The sequence below is a fragment of the Anguilla rostrata genome, chromosome 18 (genome assembly GCF_018555375.3).
Source record: "Anguilla rostrata isolate EN2019 chromosome 18, ASM1855537v3, whole genome shotgun sequence".
NCBI lineage: Eukaryota > Metazoa > Chordata > Actinopteri > Anguilliformes > Anguillidae > Anguilla > Anguilla rostrata.
Genome location: NC_057950.1, coordinates 24,336,170 through 24,353,008, shown reverse-complemented (window position 1 = coordinate 24,353,008; position 16,839 = coordinate 24,336,170). Strand labels below are relative to the sequence as shown.

The following is a 16,839-nucleotide window of genomic DNA, read 5'->3' as shown; positions in this document are numbered from 1 at the left end:
TGCACCTATTGCCTCACAAGTGCATGGAATGCTCCGTTGCATAACTTGTTTAGTTACTGTCCAGACGCCATCTGCGGTGAATGGGAAATGGTTCTGGCCGTGTAGCCTGGGAGAGCGTCCATATTTGACACTCTGTGAAAATTGGTTCAGTAAAACTTTATTAGCAAGCCCTTTTCCAGTGATGGGTCTTAATTTCAAAGGGAGTCTGCCATGTACGGAGGTAATTGTGTGGAGCTCCAGAATGTGCTTCGGACTGAATGTTTGGTTGGGGCACTGCTGATGTTCTTTGAGGAAGGAAATTCACCTTGAGAACAGGTAACGGTTTGAATGTGTTCTGTACATGGAAATGGGAGTGAGTTGCATGCAGAAGGTGTGATTGGGCGGTGTGAAGGCCATATAAACATTTCCCAGAGCATCCACTACCCTGAAAAGTGTGAGTGCATACATGCTGACTTAACCTGAGTAAGGTACCTTCCACCTATATGAACGTACTGTATACACATGCAGGTGCACCATAATGGGCAAGGAGCTGGGCTTGTAACTCAATAATTGTGGGTTTGATTCTCCTTAGGGGCACAGCTGGTGTACCATTAAGCAAGGTGCTTAAACGAAAAAAGTGTTTAAAAATGGAAATATAAATTTGTATGTGGATTAGTATGTAAGGCACTCTCGATAGTCTCCCTAATGCCACAATGTAAAGAATGGGCTGCCTGTGTTTTTATATATTTTATCATATAATTTGCCCTGAGCATCTCTCAAGCGTTTGATTGCTGTAAGTGCAGTTTCCACCAAAAATGAAATTGCAGCGTGTGTGTGTGTGCGTTTGCTCGCGTGTGTGTTTGTGTGTGTGCGCACGTGTGTGTGTGTGTTTGCGCACGTGCGTGTGTGTGTGTGTGTGTGTGCACACGTGTGGGTGTGTGTGTGTGCGCATGTGCGTGTGTGTGTGTGCACACGTGTTTGTGTGTGTGTTTGTGCTTGTGTGCAGCTTCCTGTTTTTCTTGTCTAATTTGGCCTAATTGTTTGCTCCATTTGCCCGTGCGCTGATGAGTAATTATATGTTGCAGCCCGTGAGATCACGTGCTGTGCACTTGGTGCCTATTTTCCATGTTGGTGGTAATGTATACAGCTACTCAGAGAATTGTTCCAGTTAAGCCAGGGCCTATAGCTGAAGAGTGTAAAAGCACTTACACCGTCTTCAGGGAATGAGATCGACAAACCACTGTTTAGCATGCAAAGCTGGAGGAAACTGTAAAATTCAGGTAATGTAACGTGACTGCCTTTTGTGAAGATTATGCATACGCGGTATTTTAGTATTTTACAGTCATTGTTTCTCAGCCAGTTTTTTATCTGCCTTCTGTGGGAAACTGTAATGCAGCAGGAACTACAAATAGAATCCTGTTTCTCTCTTGGTTCTACTGTCCAATCTTTCCTGTGTGACCCAAAGGGAAGAGGGTTATATGTTCCACTTGGGAAAGCCTCCTGGCTCTGTCAGATCAGAGTTATGCTGGAGAGTTTGCTGAATTTGATGGTCTTACGAGCATCTACATTAAAAGACACCTTAGAGGAGATGTGGAAGAAGGTTGGTGGCTAAGATTGACTCTTGACATGTACCGCCTTTACCGCCTTTATTGCAGACATTGCAAAAGTGTCTTTGGGTGTGAACTTCTTGTAGATTTGATCAGAATGGCCAACTCATATGGAGGGTAGGGGCTGGCCAACTTTGCGGTAAAATTGTTCAAAGAAAAAATAAAAATTAATCTAGAAGTAGCAGCAATCTGGATGAGCTGGGGGTGGGAGGGTGGGGGGGTTGGGCAAGAGTTGGGTGCAGTAGTCCAGACAGGAGATGACTGGAGTCCTGGTCATCTCGTGTCTGGACTACTGCACCTTCCCCCCAGCAGCTCACCCAGAATGCTGCTGCTTCTCTGACCTATGCAAGTGCTCCCCGGGCTCACACATCTCACTGCTCTGCTTATCTTCCTCCTTCCTCCTGGCTACCTATATCAGCTCGCATCAAATTCAAAACCTTCATGCCAGCCTATCAGGTAGCTGGGACAGCTCTGTCGTATCTTCAGAAAAATCACCAGACCCTGCACACACCAACCAGACCAACTGACTTCTCAGTTCTGCTACCTCTGGTTGCTTTTGAGAAAAATACTTATTCCTTAATTAAGATTTTTTTTTTTTTTTCTTTGAACAATTTTACCACAAAGTTGGTCAGCTCCTGCCCCCCATGTTTGTTCAGACTGAGTTGGCCATTTCTATCAAACCTATAAAAAGTTCCACACACACAGAGAGAGTTTTGCAATGAAGGAGGTATACCGGTCGGGAGTCTTAGCCACTACCCACATCTACTCTAAGGTGTCTTTTTTTGTAGATGCTTGTAAGACCATGAAATTCAGCAAACTCTCCAGCATAACTCTGATGTGTGAAGAGCCAGACTGCTTTCCCAAGTGGAACATATAACCCAAGAGAGAGGGAAAAACAGGATTCTATTTGTGGTTCATGCCAAATTACAGTTTCCCACAGAAGGCAAATGAAAAATTGACTGAGAAACAATGACTGTAAAATTCTAAAATACTGCGTATGCATAATCTTTATAAAAATACAGTTCTGCAAAACACGTTTATCTGACCCCATTCATTTTCAGAACCTGTAACCTGGATGTTTATGTGTGAATACGGGTTCACATATACAGTAGCGCGTACGTTGACTGGGGTGTGCTTTTATGAAAGACCTTGAAACCCGGAGAGCTATCTACTGCCAGGATCTTCTCTCCGTGTTCGCGTGGGTTTCCTCCGGGTACTCCGGTTTCCTCCCACAGCCATAGGGACTACAGATGAAAATTAGCATTCCTATAACTCTGGCAATTAATGTGCATCGCCCCGTCAAGTGAACTAACAGTAATACACAGAATAGTTGTCTGACACACTGGCGTGACGTTCTCCGAGAGAGACAGTTTGTGTTCCTAGCAGATGGAGAGGGTGACAGTGTGGTGCCATCGATGGTGAGGGAAAGGCCAAGACATGGAAAGACTTGGCTGGAACAACTGCCAAGACAGAATAGTTTTTGGCAGTTTGAGCTTTACGTGGTGGTTTGTCACCCAGCTTGAAATGTCTTGTAGACAAGCTGAAATGTCTGCCGGTGGATTGGATTGGAGAGGGAGAGAATGACTAGTATAATGTCGACGAACTGCCTTGCAGTTCTAGGTGGGCATTAAAATTACTTGAGGCACAGAGTATATTAAAGGGCCAACAGTATGTCAAAGTTTGGCCCATTTGAACAAACACATCCAACCATCTAGATTTACCTGATTTGCCTGATACACTGTTGTTCCAAGTGTAAGACTGCGGTTGTTTCAAGGCCATTTCTGACAACTTAAGTGGTATTAATGGCTTGCAGCTTGGCTTTTTGCTATATCAATAATTTGGTTGCTGAAGTCTTTGAAATTAGACATGTCAGAGAGAAAAATAGTTCTTAAAAATACCCTTTTCCCCCTCATTGTATTAGCGACCGCATTAGTATTCCACGAAGTTTGATAAATTATGAGCGCAATTTACAAATATGATTTTAATATGCGCAATAAAAACAATGATCATTGCACCAGATAATTCAGCACATCCGATTCCAAAATTATTCACCTGTGGTAAGTGGGAAAAACATTTTTTGGCCAACTGTGCGAGATTGTGCTCTATGGTGCTTGGAGCACCTGCTGGCTGACCATCAGCACTAATGCGGTTTAGTTCAGTAATTTAACAGCAGTTACAGGAAGTAATTTAGAAGCCCTGCACATGCCCAGTTCTGCTCAATTTCTGTCCGCAGCTTTAATGGTGGATGACTGGATCTATAGTCTGCCAGTAATGTGACACCATGACTTCCTATCCCTATTATACTATCTCTGCAGAGAAGTAATGTTGGTCCTTGTTTATGCAGCCTGAGTCTTAATGCCTCCTGTGCAAGTTGGCTGTCCTGGTCAGTGAACTGGCTTAATGTTTGGTTGTGGTCTGATATTTTCCACTGGAGGGAAAGTTTTTCTGGACTGAGAAGAACACAGAGATTTAACAGCCTTTGTTTGTGTGATTGGCAAAACAGTGGGATGACATCATAAACTGAGAAATACACACAAGTATGATGTCAGTATGACAACTCTGTTCTTTTGCTAATTTATTATTGAAATATCCAGTTCATATTGCAATTCGGAACAGCAATGAGGAAAAAATATTAAAACAAAAAAAAGTCAATTTGACAGAAAGCTGTCAAAGACTTTCACTGCCTCTACCTTTCTGCATGTATGGTCACTGCTGAGATGCAGACATTTGTTAGGCTTTTTGTGTTTTTAGTGAATGCCACTATCTGGACTGTGGGACAAGCTTTGGAACACCAGGAGCGTCATTTGTCCTTTTTTTTTTTTTACTTAAATGCAAATAAGGCAAGTATTGTTTTTAAACCTTATTAACATACTGTGATTTGGCCAGATACTTTTGGTGAATGCAGTTGTTTTATGTAATTGAGTTAAAAAAGAAGAATGCTTATTTAATCAGTGTTGTTGTCTCCCAATCACGGCATTCTTCATAATCATTTATATAATGAACCTCTCTCGTGTGATTGGGAAGCGTGGTCGAAAATTACCAAATCCAAATGAACTGAGACTAAGTGATGGCTCTTGTCTGTTTGACAGGGGAACTGGAAGAGGTCACCAACCGTCTCTGTTCTAAAATGCTTAAAACCAAACCGACATTTTGAATGTACCCTGTAAGGATTTGGATTTTGTCACAAGGAGGAAAACAAGTTTATCTGACCCTATTAATTTCATAACCTGTGACCTGAATGTTTATGTGTGAGTACGGGTTTGCATACACACGCAATGACTGGGTTCTGCTTGTACGAAATAACGGTTGGCAAGACCCTGAACCCTGAAGAGCAAGACTATCTACTGCTACCAGGCATTCATCGAATTTCGTTCTCTGACACCAAGACCTTCTTTCCTAGCATGTAGAGGAACTACTCATCTGGGAAACTTGCATTTTGCATTTCTGCGGCAAGAAGAAGGGACTTGAACCTAAGATGTATGTAGATCCTGCTACCTAAATTAACAGCTGTCCCAGGGAGCCCTAACTGAGGTTTACTCCATCTGTGGCTAGTGAGACTATCTAAATATCCCAGAAGATAAACCCCTCGATTATTTTATGAAATAACACTTGGACCCATCTGGACGTTGACTCTGACAGCTGTTCCGGAGCTGCTGCACATTCAGGTAGCGCACCTATCAATATACCCTGCGAGTAACCCGTTAAAGGCCTTACCTCTGAACTGCGTATGAGACCAATGCAGTGTTTGGTTCTCGCACGCCCCGGTCAGCGTACTGTGTGAGTGAGTCCAGAGCCACGTACCTTGGATGTACTGACAGCGGGAAAACGGTTTATTATGAGTTAATATGGCTACTGGCAATAACCAAGAACAGGCAGCTTCAATGAAGGTCAACATTTTATTTGCAAGACATTTAAAGCACCCTATGCTATACAAAGAGGAAAGAGATACGATCTAACAAACTAAGACGAAGGAAAGGAGAACAAAAATTTGTTGTGCAGATTTATCTGTTAAGCAGACGCTCCCTGAATGGTCATTTTGGACTTCTCTTAAGTGCCATCCTGAGCAAAACCTCCACATTTCACAGTTCCCTTAGTTTGCCCAAATAAGGTCTGGCCAGGAATCGGGCTGTAACACCCACCCACCCCCAACCCCACCCCCCAACCACCAGGAGACCCTTCTTCCTCTGGGATCAAAGAAATGTACTCCCCCATAATCTAGTGTTAGTATTGATATGCCTTGTATAATGGCTTGTGATCTCATCATCATTTTACCCATCATTCCTGCACGTACTCCTCTACGAGGGTCCAAGGTGGTGGCTCCTTTGATCCAGACACTAATGTACATACGTACTTCACTTTCCACTTCATACCTTCCTGTGATCATAACCTCCCTCTATCATCTCGTAACTGCTCAGTGTGCCTGTCTGTGTATCGCATATCTTCTGCGTTTCAGTCGATATTATTCCCGGTCCACCACATTAATCTAATCATCCCCAGTCATGTACATGCACATAGTAATGCTTTTATTCAGTTGAGAATGTTCCTGTCTGGCCCAGGGGTGTCTGTGGGGGCTTTTTATGACACGAGAACAGACCACGTCCTGGTCGTCTGTTTGCCCCACGACTCGCCCTAGGTTCTGCCTCCTCCAGTCCATGGTGGGTCGGTAGGGGTCATCTCATTCACATAAAAAGGCTCATGTCTGGTCTCCTCTGGTGGTTTGCGGCTCCACCTGGGTGATAAAATTCCAGCATTTTCCATAATTCGGACAGGCTTAAACATCGCAGCTTGCTTCCCCACCGAGCACTGCTATTTCTGTAGTTTGGGTAAACCGCCCTGCATTGTACGGTCTGTACCGTGTCATCGGTACTGACAAGACTGAAGTCGCTTTAGGAGCACCGCGCGCTATAAGAAGAGCGCGCCTGTTTGACGCCATCATTCCCCAAATTCCTCTTAGGTGATGCTGTCATCCCTCTTCCTAATTCTGCACCAGTACGGATGTGTGGAGTGGTGATGGTGACAGTAGAATTTTAGCACATAGAAGGGGGAGGGAAGGAAGGTATCTTTACATTCACCCAAAAACAATGATGGCGATCACACCAAACCGACGTGTTAGAATCACACCCCCCCCCCGCTCAGCTCCAGATCCAGCAGCTCAGCTCTGTTATTTGGGAGGAGTATGCGTCACGCACAGATGGAGTCCAGCGGCTGCAGGTGCTCAGCTGTTGCCGCGGGCGCTGAGGTAAAGACAATCACACCCCAATCCCCCACCCCACCCCACCCCCAGACAACACTACAGCCAGTCATATGCAGCCCGATTACAGTCAGCACCGACGGGATTCGATCCTGATCACGAAAACCTGGCACTCAAACCCGCTGTCTCTGCAGTAAGGACCACTCGGCAGCCTCCCCCACCCCTCGCCTTCCTCCCTTCCTTCCTTCCTCCCTCCTCCCTTCCTTCCTTCCTTCCTCCCTCTCTCCTTCCTTTCTTCCTCCTCCCTTCCCGGTCCCTGCCAGTCAGAAGTGCGGCGGCTCCGGCTGCTCCGGAAGGCTCGGCTCGAGGGTCCCGTCCCGTCTCTCCCCCCCCCGCCCCGGCGCACGCTCGGCGGGCCGAACCCCCTCATTAATCACCCCGGAGTTAGCGGCCTCGGCCTGGGCCGCGCGGAACAACGAGCCCGGCTCGCGGGACGCCTCAAACCAGATTTCCCTCCGATTTCCCGGCCCCCGCGCGGCGTCCTCTCGGGCGTTTAGCGCGCGGAATCGCCGCCTTCATGGCCCCGCGTCCCTCCCGGGGGCCCGCTCTTAATGGGGTTTTAATGCTCTCATCTCCCCGCTCGCCAGGTAAACACTCGCGCCGTTTCGTTTCGTGTTGCGATATATTATATATTTTTGGGCTGTTGCTCCGGTGTGTCGCTGGGTTGCATCGTGATGTTATTCACAGACTAACGCAAGCTTTAGACTGCCTCCACCCCCCCCCCAGGTTTCTCCAGGAGAACCCTATGCTCCTTCAGCCTCTAAGAATTCAGAAGAAAATTGATCCGACTGTGGTTCACATTAATTGTTTGTTTGTTTTTTGTTGCTATTTGTTTGTTTTTGAGTTGATTTGGTTTGGAAGTAGTTTAAACCTTTCGCTTGCCTTGTTACTGAGCCACATCCCACGGGCCTTGATTAGATGCTGTCCTGTGCCCAAAATCGACCTGGCCTTTGGACCACTGCCCACTCACGGAAAATAATGTGCCTTCCGGACGCTGCGCGTGCCCGTCTGACCACTGCTACCTCAAGCAAATAACTTCAGAAGCCAGACGTGCCTGTCTGACCAGTGCTACTTCCTGGCTAATAACGTGCCTTCTGGACGCCGTGCGTACCCGTCTGCAGTAGTCCTCCGGTCGCTCGGTCCCAGTGGCAGGGCTGAGGGCAAAAGAGACCAAGAGGCGCAGCCCACACCTCACCTTCTCAGATCAGCCTCAGGACTTAACCCTCAGTTTTCTTTTCTCAGTTTTATTTGTAAGCAGAGACTGTCACAAAGACACTTTACAGAGTAGCAAGGCAAGAAACAGAGCAAACATTAGACCTGAACACCCAAATAGCAAGTACATAAGGTAAAAAAAACTCCCAGTGGGTAGAAAACCCTCAAACGGTGGCGAGAAAAAACTCCCAAATAGGAAGAAATCTGGAGAGGAACTCAGCTATAGAGGGGGAGTCCATCTTTCACTGGCCCGCCTGGTGTAAAGCAGCGGTAGAATGGAATGTGGCAGAAATGCTACAAGGGATCTATCACAGCAAATAGAACGGGCTAAGCACGTTAGTGCTGAGGTGAAAGCTAACGGGAATAACGGAAGACTAAATGGTATGACCCTCACTTCTTACACCTTTTCCACGCAAACGCGGAGTCCTGCATACGCAAGGTGACGTTGTTTTAGTGGCAGATCGTAGTCAAAAGGATTACAAAAGACTACGAGTGAGCAATAATACTTTTAATAAGGTTTCCAGGCTTGTGGAGGAAGCCCAGTGCACAAGCCCAAGCTCCGACGGCGTGCGCGAACGTAAACGAGCCCGCCGAGCGCGCGGACGCCGAGTCCGACGCGGACCGAAGCTTCTCGGGAGACGGCGGCGGACCTCTGGGACGGGCGAGCCGGCGTCGCCATGGGGATTAGCGCAGCGGAATGCGCTAACAAACGGAGCCGCCGGAGAGACGAACGGGTCGGGGCCGGCGGAGGGAACGCCGAAACGGAAGGCCCCGCCCCGCCGGGGAATGCCGTCAGACCTCGCTCACCGTGAACCCGGGGCGCGTCCCCCTCTAAATTTAACCCGTGACGCGACGGCGTCGGCTAGGCGTTTAGGCCCGGACGCGGCGAAGACACAAAGACGAGGCTCTTGGTGTATGTCAGCGTGGACGTTGGTGCTGGTAGGTGCCCCCTGCGTCACCCCCCTGAAAGACGGGAGACATCTGAATGAGAAGACGCTCATGATGTCCGAGTTCCCCCCCCCCCCTTTTATTTTCTGGAAGGAGGGGAGGAAGGAAGGAAGGCGAGGGGTGGGGGAGACTGCAGGGTGGCTCTTCCTGCAGAGGTGGCGGTGTTTGAGCCCCGAGTTTTTGTGATCTGGTTCGAATCCCGTCGGTGGCGATTGTAGCAGGGCAGTGTATGATTGGCCGTAGTGTTGTTGGTGTGGGGGGGAGGGGAGGCTTGACAGAATGCATTTGATGCCGACAAATGAGTTTGGAAATGAAATGCCAAGGTCGCCCAAATGCAGGAGTTCTGAGCGGTTATTCCGTTTGCTTATGTAAGTCATGCCAAAAAAAAAAAAAAAACTCTGGATCCGCTACAAAGGAACGCCTCTTGCTGAATCGAAGAGAAGAGTCCTTGAGAATCTCCGCCATTCTCTGCATCGTCTCCGAAGTTTGAATACTTTTAAAAAACGATTATTTATTTTTGTTCTGCGGCTTCAGATCCATTAAGATATTGAAGGTACCGTTGGCAGGCTGCCATTTTGGCGTTATTTAACTCCAGATAAATAATTTATTAAGTAACCTGTCAACTTTGTTTTGAGCGGTCCCCCGGCGCTGTGTGGACCGAGGAGGAACGAGAGGAACAAAGACAGTGTACAAATTAGAGATTCATTAGTCTAAAATTGGAATACAACAATACATCTGAGACAGAGAGCGCAGAGCTGAAATCAAGGACAGCCCGTGAAAGAACTCTCATAAAAGTGATAAATGTGGTTGGTTCTGATTAACTGATAGCTCCAGGGACTTTTTTTTTTCCTTGATCCACCCGTGTTTGTTCATTTCTGTGCAAAACTTTCATGTTTGACTTCAATATAAATCACAGATCTGTGGGAGGAAGATTCCACTGTCCATCATGCAGTTTCGTACTGTTCCATGGTAGATGCACAGAACATAAATGACAGGTGCGTGTGTGTGTGTGTGTGCTTTCATGTATGTGTGTGCATGCGTGCATGATTGTTTGCGGGCGTGTGTGTGTTTGCATGCATGCATGCATGTTTGTGTGTGTGTGCACATGTGTGAGTGTGCATGCGTGAGTGTATGTGTGTGTGTGTGTGCCTGCATGTGCATGTTTGTGTGTGTGTGTGCTTCTGTGTCTGTGTGCATGCGTGCATGTTTATGTGTGTGTGTGTTTGTGTGTGTTTGAGCATGTGAATGAGCATGCGTGAGTGTATGTGTGTATGTGTGTGTATGTAAGTGTGTATGCATGTGTGTGTGCGTGTGCGTTCTGTCAGTAAAGTAAACAGACCGGAGAGGGAGTTTTGCCTGCATAATGAATGCAAACACACAATTAACAGCCTGCATGATTCAAACGTTCTTTCTGCCTCTCATCCAGAGATGAAAGGATAAGAGGCAGGCGAGCGCCGGTTCGAGTGCATTGTTTTGTGTTGGCAGATAGGGGCCGGGCGTGCCCGAGAGCTCCTTCAGGAGAAAGCGAAGATGATAAAGTGCCGTCGGTCCTGCCTTGTGAAACACGTGTCTGTGCTCGGGAACGCGTCTAATTACCTGAAATGGTGGCTGATGGCGGAGTGCCGAGTGCCCCCCCACCCCCACACCCCCCCGTCTGCAGCTGCATGGCTCTGCCGTCGCATCAGAGCGCGTGCAGGTAGGTCTGCCGCGGGTTGGAGAGAGAGGGCGAGCCTGCTGAGAGGCAGGCCGAGGGCCCAGGCTGAGGGAACTCACCTGACCAAAGGGGGATAACGCTGTGATCTGGACTCCATGTTCGGAGGTGTATGTGTGTTTCCCGAAGTCCGCTGCTTGTACAGACTCTTGCGATACGGAGCATGGGCAGTGCTGGAGAGTGGCCCTGGCCCATGTGAGCACGGTCTGAGGAAGTCTGTTTCCAAAGTCTGGAGGTCCACTGGCACACATTCTACATGTACAAGGAGTAGGGAAACCCCATGGTGACCCATGTCTGTTTGTGTGCGTGTGTGTGCGCGTGTGTGCATGCGTGTGTGCTCGTGTCCGTGCATGTGTGTGTGTGTGTGTGTGTGTGTGTGTATGCGTGTGTGTGTGTGTGTGTATGTGTGTGTGTGTGTGTGGGTGTGTGTGCGGGTGTATGCGTGTGTTGCGTTGTTGTGTGGGTGGTGTGCACGTGCTGTGTGTGTGTGTGTAGGTGTGTGGTGTGTGTGCGCGCATGCTTTGTGCATGTGTGTGTGCGGGTGTGTGTGTGTCTGCTCTGGTGAGTGCAGGCTAAATGTGAGTCCGCTCAGTAAAAGGCCCTCATGGAGTCATACTCAGACAAAAGGCTCGCTCTCACGCTCAGGCAGAGTCCCACAGTCGCTCTGTCAGAGTTTACGGCGAGCTGTAAACCCGCCGCGACCCGTGCCCAGCGGTAACGTCCCCCTCTTTATTTTCAGGTCCCCTGTGCGAGGAGCGGGCGGGCCGCTGCGCCTCGGCGCCGTGCCGAAACGGAGCCGCGTGCAGAGACGGCGCGGGCGGCTACGCGTGCGAGTGCCCGGAGCGCTTCACGGGCCGCCACTGCGACGTCCAGCTCCAGAGCCGCTGCGCGTCGCCCGGGTGCCAGAGCGAACCGGACTGCCTCACCGAGCCAAATGTGAGGACTGCTTAACTCCTTTCCTCCGCCTTACACCACATTACAGGCATTCAGCAGACGCTCCTATCCAGAGCGACTTACGCAACATACTTCATACCATTTACGCTGCATCCATTCATACTGCTGAATATATACTGAAGCAATGCAGGTTAAGTACCTTGCTCAAGGGGTACAACGGCAGTGTCCTACCCGGGAATCGAACCTGCGACCTCGAGGTTACAAGACCAGCTCCTAACCCTTTATACTACACTGCCTCCACCTCCTCTAATTTAACCTCATAGGATCTTATTATTATGAAATGTCACATAATATTATTTCCTTGTGGCATATCAAGTGGGGGTATTCTGAAGGTCACAACAACAATTAATAAGTCTGTTTGGGGGAGAGGGTGTAAGAAGTGAAGGCACTCAAAGCTGCTCTGATTGGAACAGTACGGACCGTTGCATATTTAAACAGCAGATTGAAATGGGTCTTATAAAAAGTTCTTTGTGCGAGGTGTCTCTTGCAATTTTCAATTTTCAGCCATTCTCTGGAAATGTTTCTGATGCAGATTCTGTGTGGCAGCGCCTCTATTATGCACCTGGATGAATCAGGAGAGGAGACACAAAATGGCTGATTGTCTTTGGTGACCTTCATTTGCGCAATTATGGGATTCGCCGCATGGGATTCACAGCTACTGAGCAATAATTGAAAATAAGAGGCGTACGGGATTGTGACAGGGAGAGAATGGAGGGTTCTGCAGAAAATAAATGTTTAATGGATCTGACCCATATATCCACAGGTGTATTATTATTATTATTATTATTATTATTATTGCTACAGTGTCTTTCACAATCTCAGTGTAATTGATAATGGAGAGGGAAACTCTCCTTATAATATGTATTCCATATCTGGGGGATGTACAGCAACCGTTTAGAACTGGAGTGCTCACCACAGTTTGGTTGAAGTGGCGAGAGAGGCAGTTAAATTTGGGGTGGGGGTGGGGGGCAGGGTGTGATTAGGTGACCAGATTAAGATTCCCAGGTTGGCCAGGATACCGGCATACTCAGGATACCGGCGAGCCCAGGGTCCTGCTAAGCCTAGTTTAATGGCCATACTGCGTTAGAGAATCAGGCTGTAATTAATTAAAGTATGATAAAAGTTTATTCAGTGCAGAAAAAATAAGTAACCATATGGGAGTTTGAAGAAAGAACTACTCTGCCATCCTTTTTTCAGTGAAATGTGCTCTTACGAGCTGTGGAATGTTTCTGTTTTCTAACAGGTGTGCTATAAGCTCAGTTAGAGGCCACAAGTGTGGCATCCTGTGGAAAGTTATCACCTGTAGCTGCCGCTGATGCTCCCGGCCCCGCTGCCTCGTAATTGAGCCCAAAACGCTCAATTACAGTGGAGTTCCAGCGGCATTTCTCCCCCTGTGTGTTTGCCGACAGTGACAAAGGCCTTATTTTCCCCTGCGTTTATGGAATTACGCCATGTCGCTAACCCAGCCCCCTCTGTCACAGCTAGCCGTGCCGCTAACCCAGCCCCCTCTGTCACAGCTAGCCGTGTCGTCCAGCCCCTGCGCTAGCCGTGTCGCTAACCCAGCCCCTCTGTCACAGCTAGCCGTGTCGCTAACCCAGCCCCCTCTGTCACAGCTAGCCGTGTCGCTAACCCAGCCCCCTCTGTCACAGCTAGCCGTGTCGCTAACCCAGCCCCTCTGTCACAGCTAGCCGTGTCGCTAACCCAGCCCCCTCTGTCACAGCTAGCCGTGTCGCTAACCCAGCCCCCTCTGTCACAGCTAGCCGTGTCGCTAACCCAGCCCCCTCTGTCACAGCTAGCCGTGTCGCTAACCCAGCCCCCTCTGTCACAGCTAGCCGTGTCGCTAACCAGCCCCCTGTCACAGTAGCCGTGTCGCTAACCCAGCCCCTCTGTCACAGCTAGCCGTGTCGCTAACCCAGCCCCCTCTGTCACAGCTAGCCGTGTCGCTAACCCAGCCCCTCTGTCACAGCTAGCCGTGTCGCTAACCCAGCCCCCTCTGTCACAGCTAGCCGTGTCGCTAACCCAGCCCCTCTGTCACAGCTAGCCGTGTCGCTAACCAGCCCCTCTGTCACAGCTAGCCGTGTCGCTAACCCAGCCCTCTGTCACAGCTAGCCGTGTCGCTAACCCAGCCCCTCTGTCACAGCTAGCGTGTCGCTAACCAGCCCCTCTGTCACAGCTAGCCGTGTCGCTAACCCAGCCCCCTCTGTCACAGCTAGCCGTGTCGCTAACCCAGCCCCTCTACTGTCAGCGCAGCTACCTGTGTCGCTAACCCAGCCCCTCTGTCACAGCTAGCCGTGTCGCTAACCCAGCCCCCTCTGTCACAGCTAGCCGTGCCGCTAACCCAGCCCCCTCTGTCACAGCTAGCCGTGTGGCTAACCCAGCCCCCTCTGTCACAGCTAGCCGTGTCTGCCTCCTCACCCCGCGCTAGCACTCAGAAGCACCTTTCCCCTGGAAACCGTTCCTGCTTTTGTAACGCCGAGAGGGACTGTCTCCAGCAGCCTCCGCGATCTGCGCTCCCGCCGATGTTTCTCTTCTCCTGTTTGTTTCTCTTTTTTTCTTCCTCCTCCCCCCCCCCCCCCCCGATACCTTGGAAACGGAGAATATGGGGAAATAGAGTTATCCGCGCTGCCGGGAATCTCCGAGCAAAATGCACCTGGCTAATGGCCTGCCTGCATGTCTGTTTTCAATCTGTGTCCGTCCGTCAGTCTGTCCTGCTGTCCTCTGATCACACGTGCGCTAACGTTCCTGACATGTCCGCCTCGCTCTGCGGGGGGATGGGGAGGGGGGGGGCGCTCAGAGAGGTCTGTGTTTGAGCTGCTCCCCTTCTCTCCGCCTCACTCCCGGTCGGGTGTGTGTGTTCTCTCTCTCTGCGCAGGACCGCGCGTGTGTCTGCGCAGACGGCGTCGCGGACGCACGGTGCAGGGACCGCCGCGGGGCCTGCCAATCAGAGCCCTGCCTCAACAACGGCATCTGCCTGCCACAGGGGGAGGAGTACCGCTGCAGGTGGGAGCAGGGGCATGGCTTTCAGGGGAGGGGGGTGGGGTTTGGGAGAGGGGCGGGTATTTAATACCGGGGGTGTGGCTGAATGTGGGGTAGAAGGATTAAGTGCACGCAAAGGGTGGAGTTAAAGTGGAATAGGATGAAAGTTGATTAATGTTAGTGGCTGCATGGCTTTAAAACTCCCTAACTGAGGTTTTGTTGGTGTAGGAGCGCTCGTGTATTGCTTCTGCTCTATTTTCCTCAGGACCCCCCCTTCCCCCTCCCCCTCCCTCCCCCCAACACACACCATTTTTACAGAGTAGTGGAGAGAGGACGAACCCAAAGGTGCTCTAACACCTGGCCCATGCAAAACTAATTAAGAGTGAAGGGTCACCTTGGTCTAGCAAAGCAGGAATATGCACACACAGCCCCTTAAAGCTGCCTTTGGGCGGGAAGCCACTGCTTCACAACCGCTCCGATTCACACGGGCTGCAGCTTTGTGAAAGAACAGCCTGTTTCATCGTGATGTTTCCTTGTGGGTGGCTTTAAAGTGACATACAGGCGTACTGTACGCGTAAACTCTACTGAGCGCATAATAAAAATCATATGGTGAAAACGCCAATAAGACACTGTTTCCCTGCTTTTGTTTATTTTCAAAATATCAGCAACTGTCTGAATGCCAACTAACTGGCTTCTTAGTGTCAAGGAAAGGTTTGTTAATGTCTTAGATTACTTGAAATTGCTCAACTTATAGTTAATATTTTTTAAGACGTAGTTTTTTCTCAAGAATGATTACACGTAGGTTTTTAATTTCTCCTTTTGCTACATATACAGTATACATAAATACGGTATATACAAAATGTAAAATTGACTTTAATATGTCATAAATAGAACATTGTTATTTCGATAGACAGATGATACTTCAAAGTGATTTTCAAAGCCCTTTTCAGCACATCCTCCGTCTGCTATGCTGTAAGTACATTTTATAAATAACACGCCGCATCACTGTGTCCATTCGCTTGGCAGTCTTCAAAATGCCAAAACCGCTCTCCTCAGATGATCCCAAGAATAATGACTCAGTAGGTATAATGTGTATATATCCCTCACCATTATCTGATGTCATGGACCATGACTGAATGGCTCTGTATTGAGCTGTGTACAGGTCTTGGAGTACATGTTTGCGCCAGTGTTATACAGACTCTCTGGGGTCAGAAGAACTCCCCAGAGGTCGTGTGTATGCTGAGGTAGTGGCGCTCAGCTACACGCAGCTGGAGCTGTCCCGTGTGTCGGGAGCACGTGCGCTTGGGGTCGGAGCGGAGAGGAGAGGAGAGGAGAGGAGGTGGAGGCTGTTGTCGGGGGCCACAGGGGAGGTGGTGTTAATAACAAGGGAGGAGGGGTGGGGGGGGGGGGTGGAGGTCATACTCCGGTCTGACCCGCGAGCAGCACTTAAGAAGGTCCCCCTGGCTCCCGACGGAGGAAATGTTTTACCTCGAAGCGAAATGACACTCTGAAAACTGGGAGGGCGCAGAGGCCACGGCGCGGACGGCGGAACACGCCGGAACGAGCGCGTCGGCGCCGGCAGGGGCGTTCGACCAGCGGGGACGGCGCGGTACCGCGTAGCTCGGGCGGGGAACTCCACGGAGAAAAGGGGCGTCGATCGCTAACCCGCGCTCCTGTGGGCCTTTCAGAAAGGCCTGCACCTGCCAGTCTCTGTTCCAAGTTAGGGAGAAAAGGAAGGACGAATCTAAGGTACGGTTCGGCTAATTTCAGCGGCGCGTGCTTACGGTATTTTAGCGCGTGTTTGCGAGATTCGTTCAGGCGGCACAATGGTAGCTGCCGGTCACTTTAAGATTGAAGTGCGGTGAATTCTGAATCGGCGTCTGATTGGTACAACTGTGGCTGGGTGCGGATGTGCCCGGACCGCCGAGCTGTGCGTTAGCGGCTGCTTTCGCGCGGAAGCTAAATCGTTGTTAGCCTTTTAGCGCCGTCTCCCCGCAGGTGCCCCAGAGGCCTCGCCGGAGAGAACTGCGAGAAAATGGCCGACCGCTGCGGGCAGCTGAACGTCACCTGCCTGAACGGCGGACTGTGCCTGAACACCGTCGATGGACACAGCGTGAGTGACCTCACACGCGCGCTCAAGCTAACGGCTATCTCTCCCGCTTTGGATTTAGCGTCCTCCCCGTCAGACTCTCCCCCACAGC

General features: G+C 49.8%; 1 protein-coding gene across 1 annotated transcript in view; it reads left to right on the top strand.

Annotated features, from left to right (window-relative positions):
• Positions 1–16,839, top strand: part of eys (eyes shut homolog) — a 337,977-nt gene that overhangs the window by 23,446 nt on the left and 297,692 nt on the right. Inside the window, exons 4-6 of the mRNA XM_064318175.1 lie at positions 11,448–11,644; positions 14,535–14,662; positions 16,637–16,751. Coding sequence (XP_064174245.1) covers positions 11,448–11,644; positions 14,535–14,662; positions 16,637–16,751 — 440 coding nt within the window. The remainder of the gene's footprint in view (positions 1–11,447; positions 11,645–14,534; positions 14,663–16,636; positions 16,752–16,839) is intronic.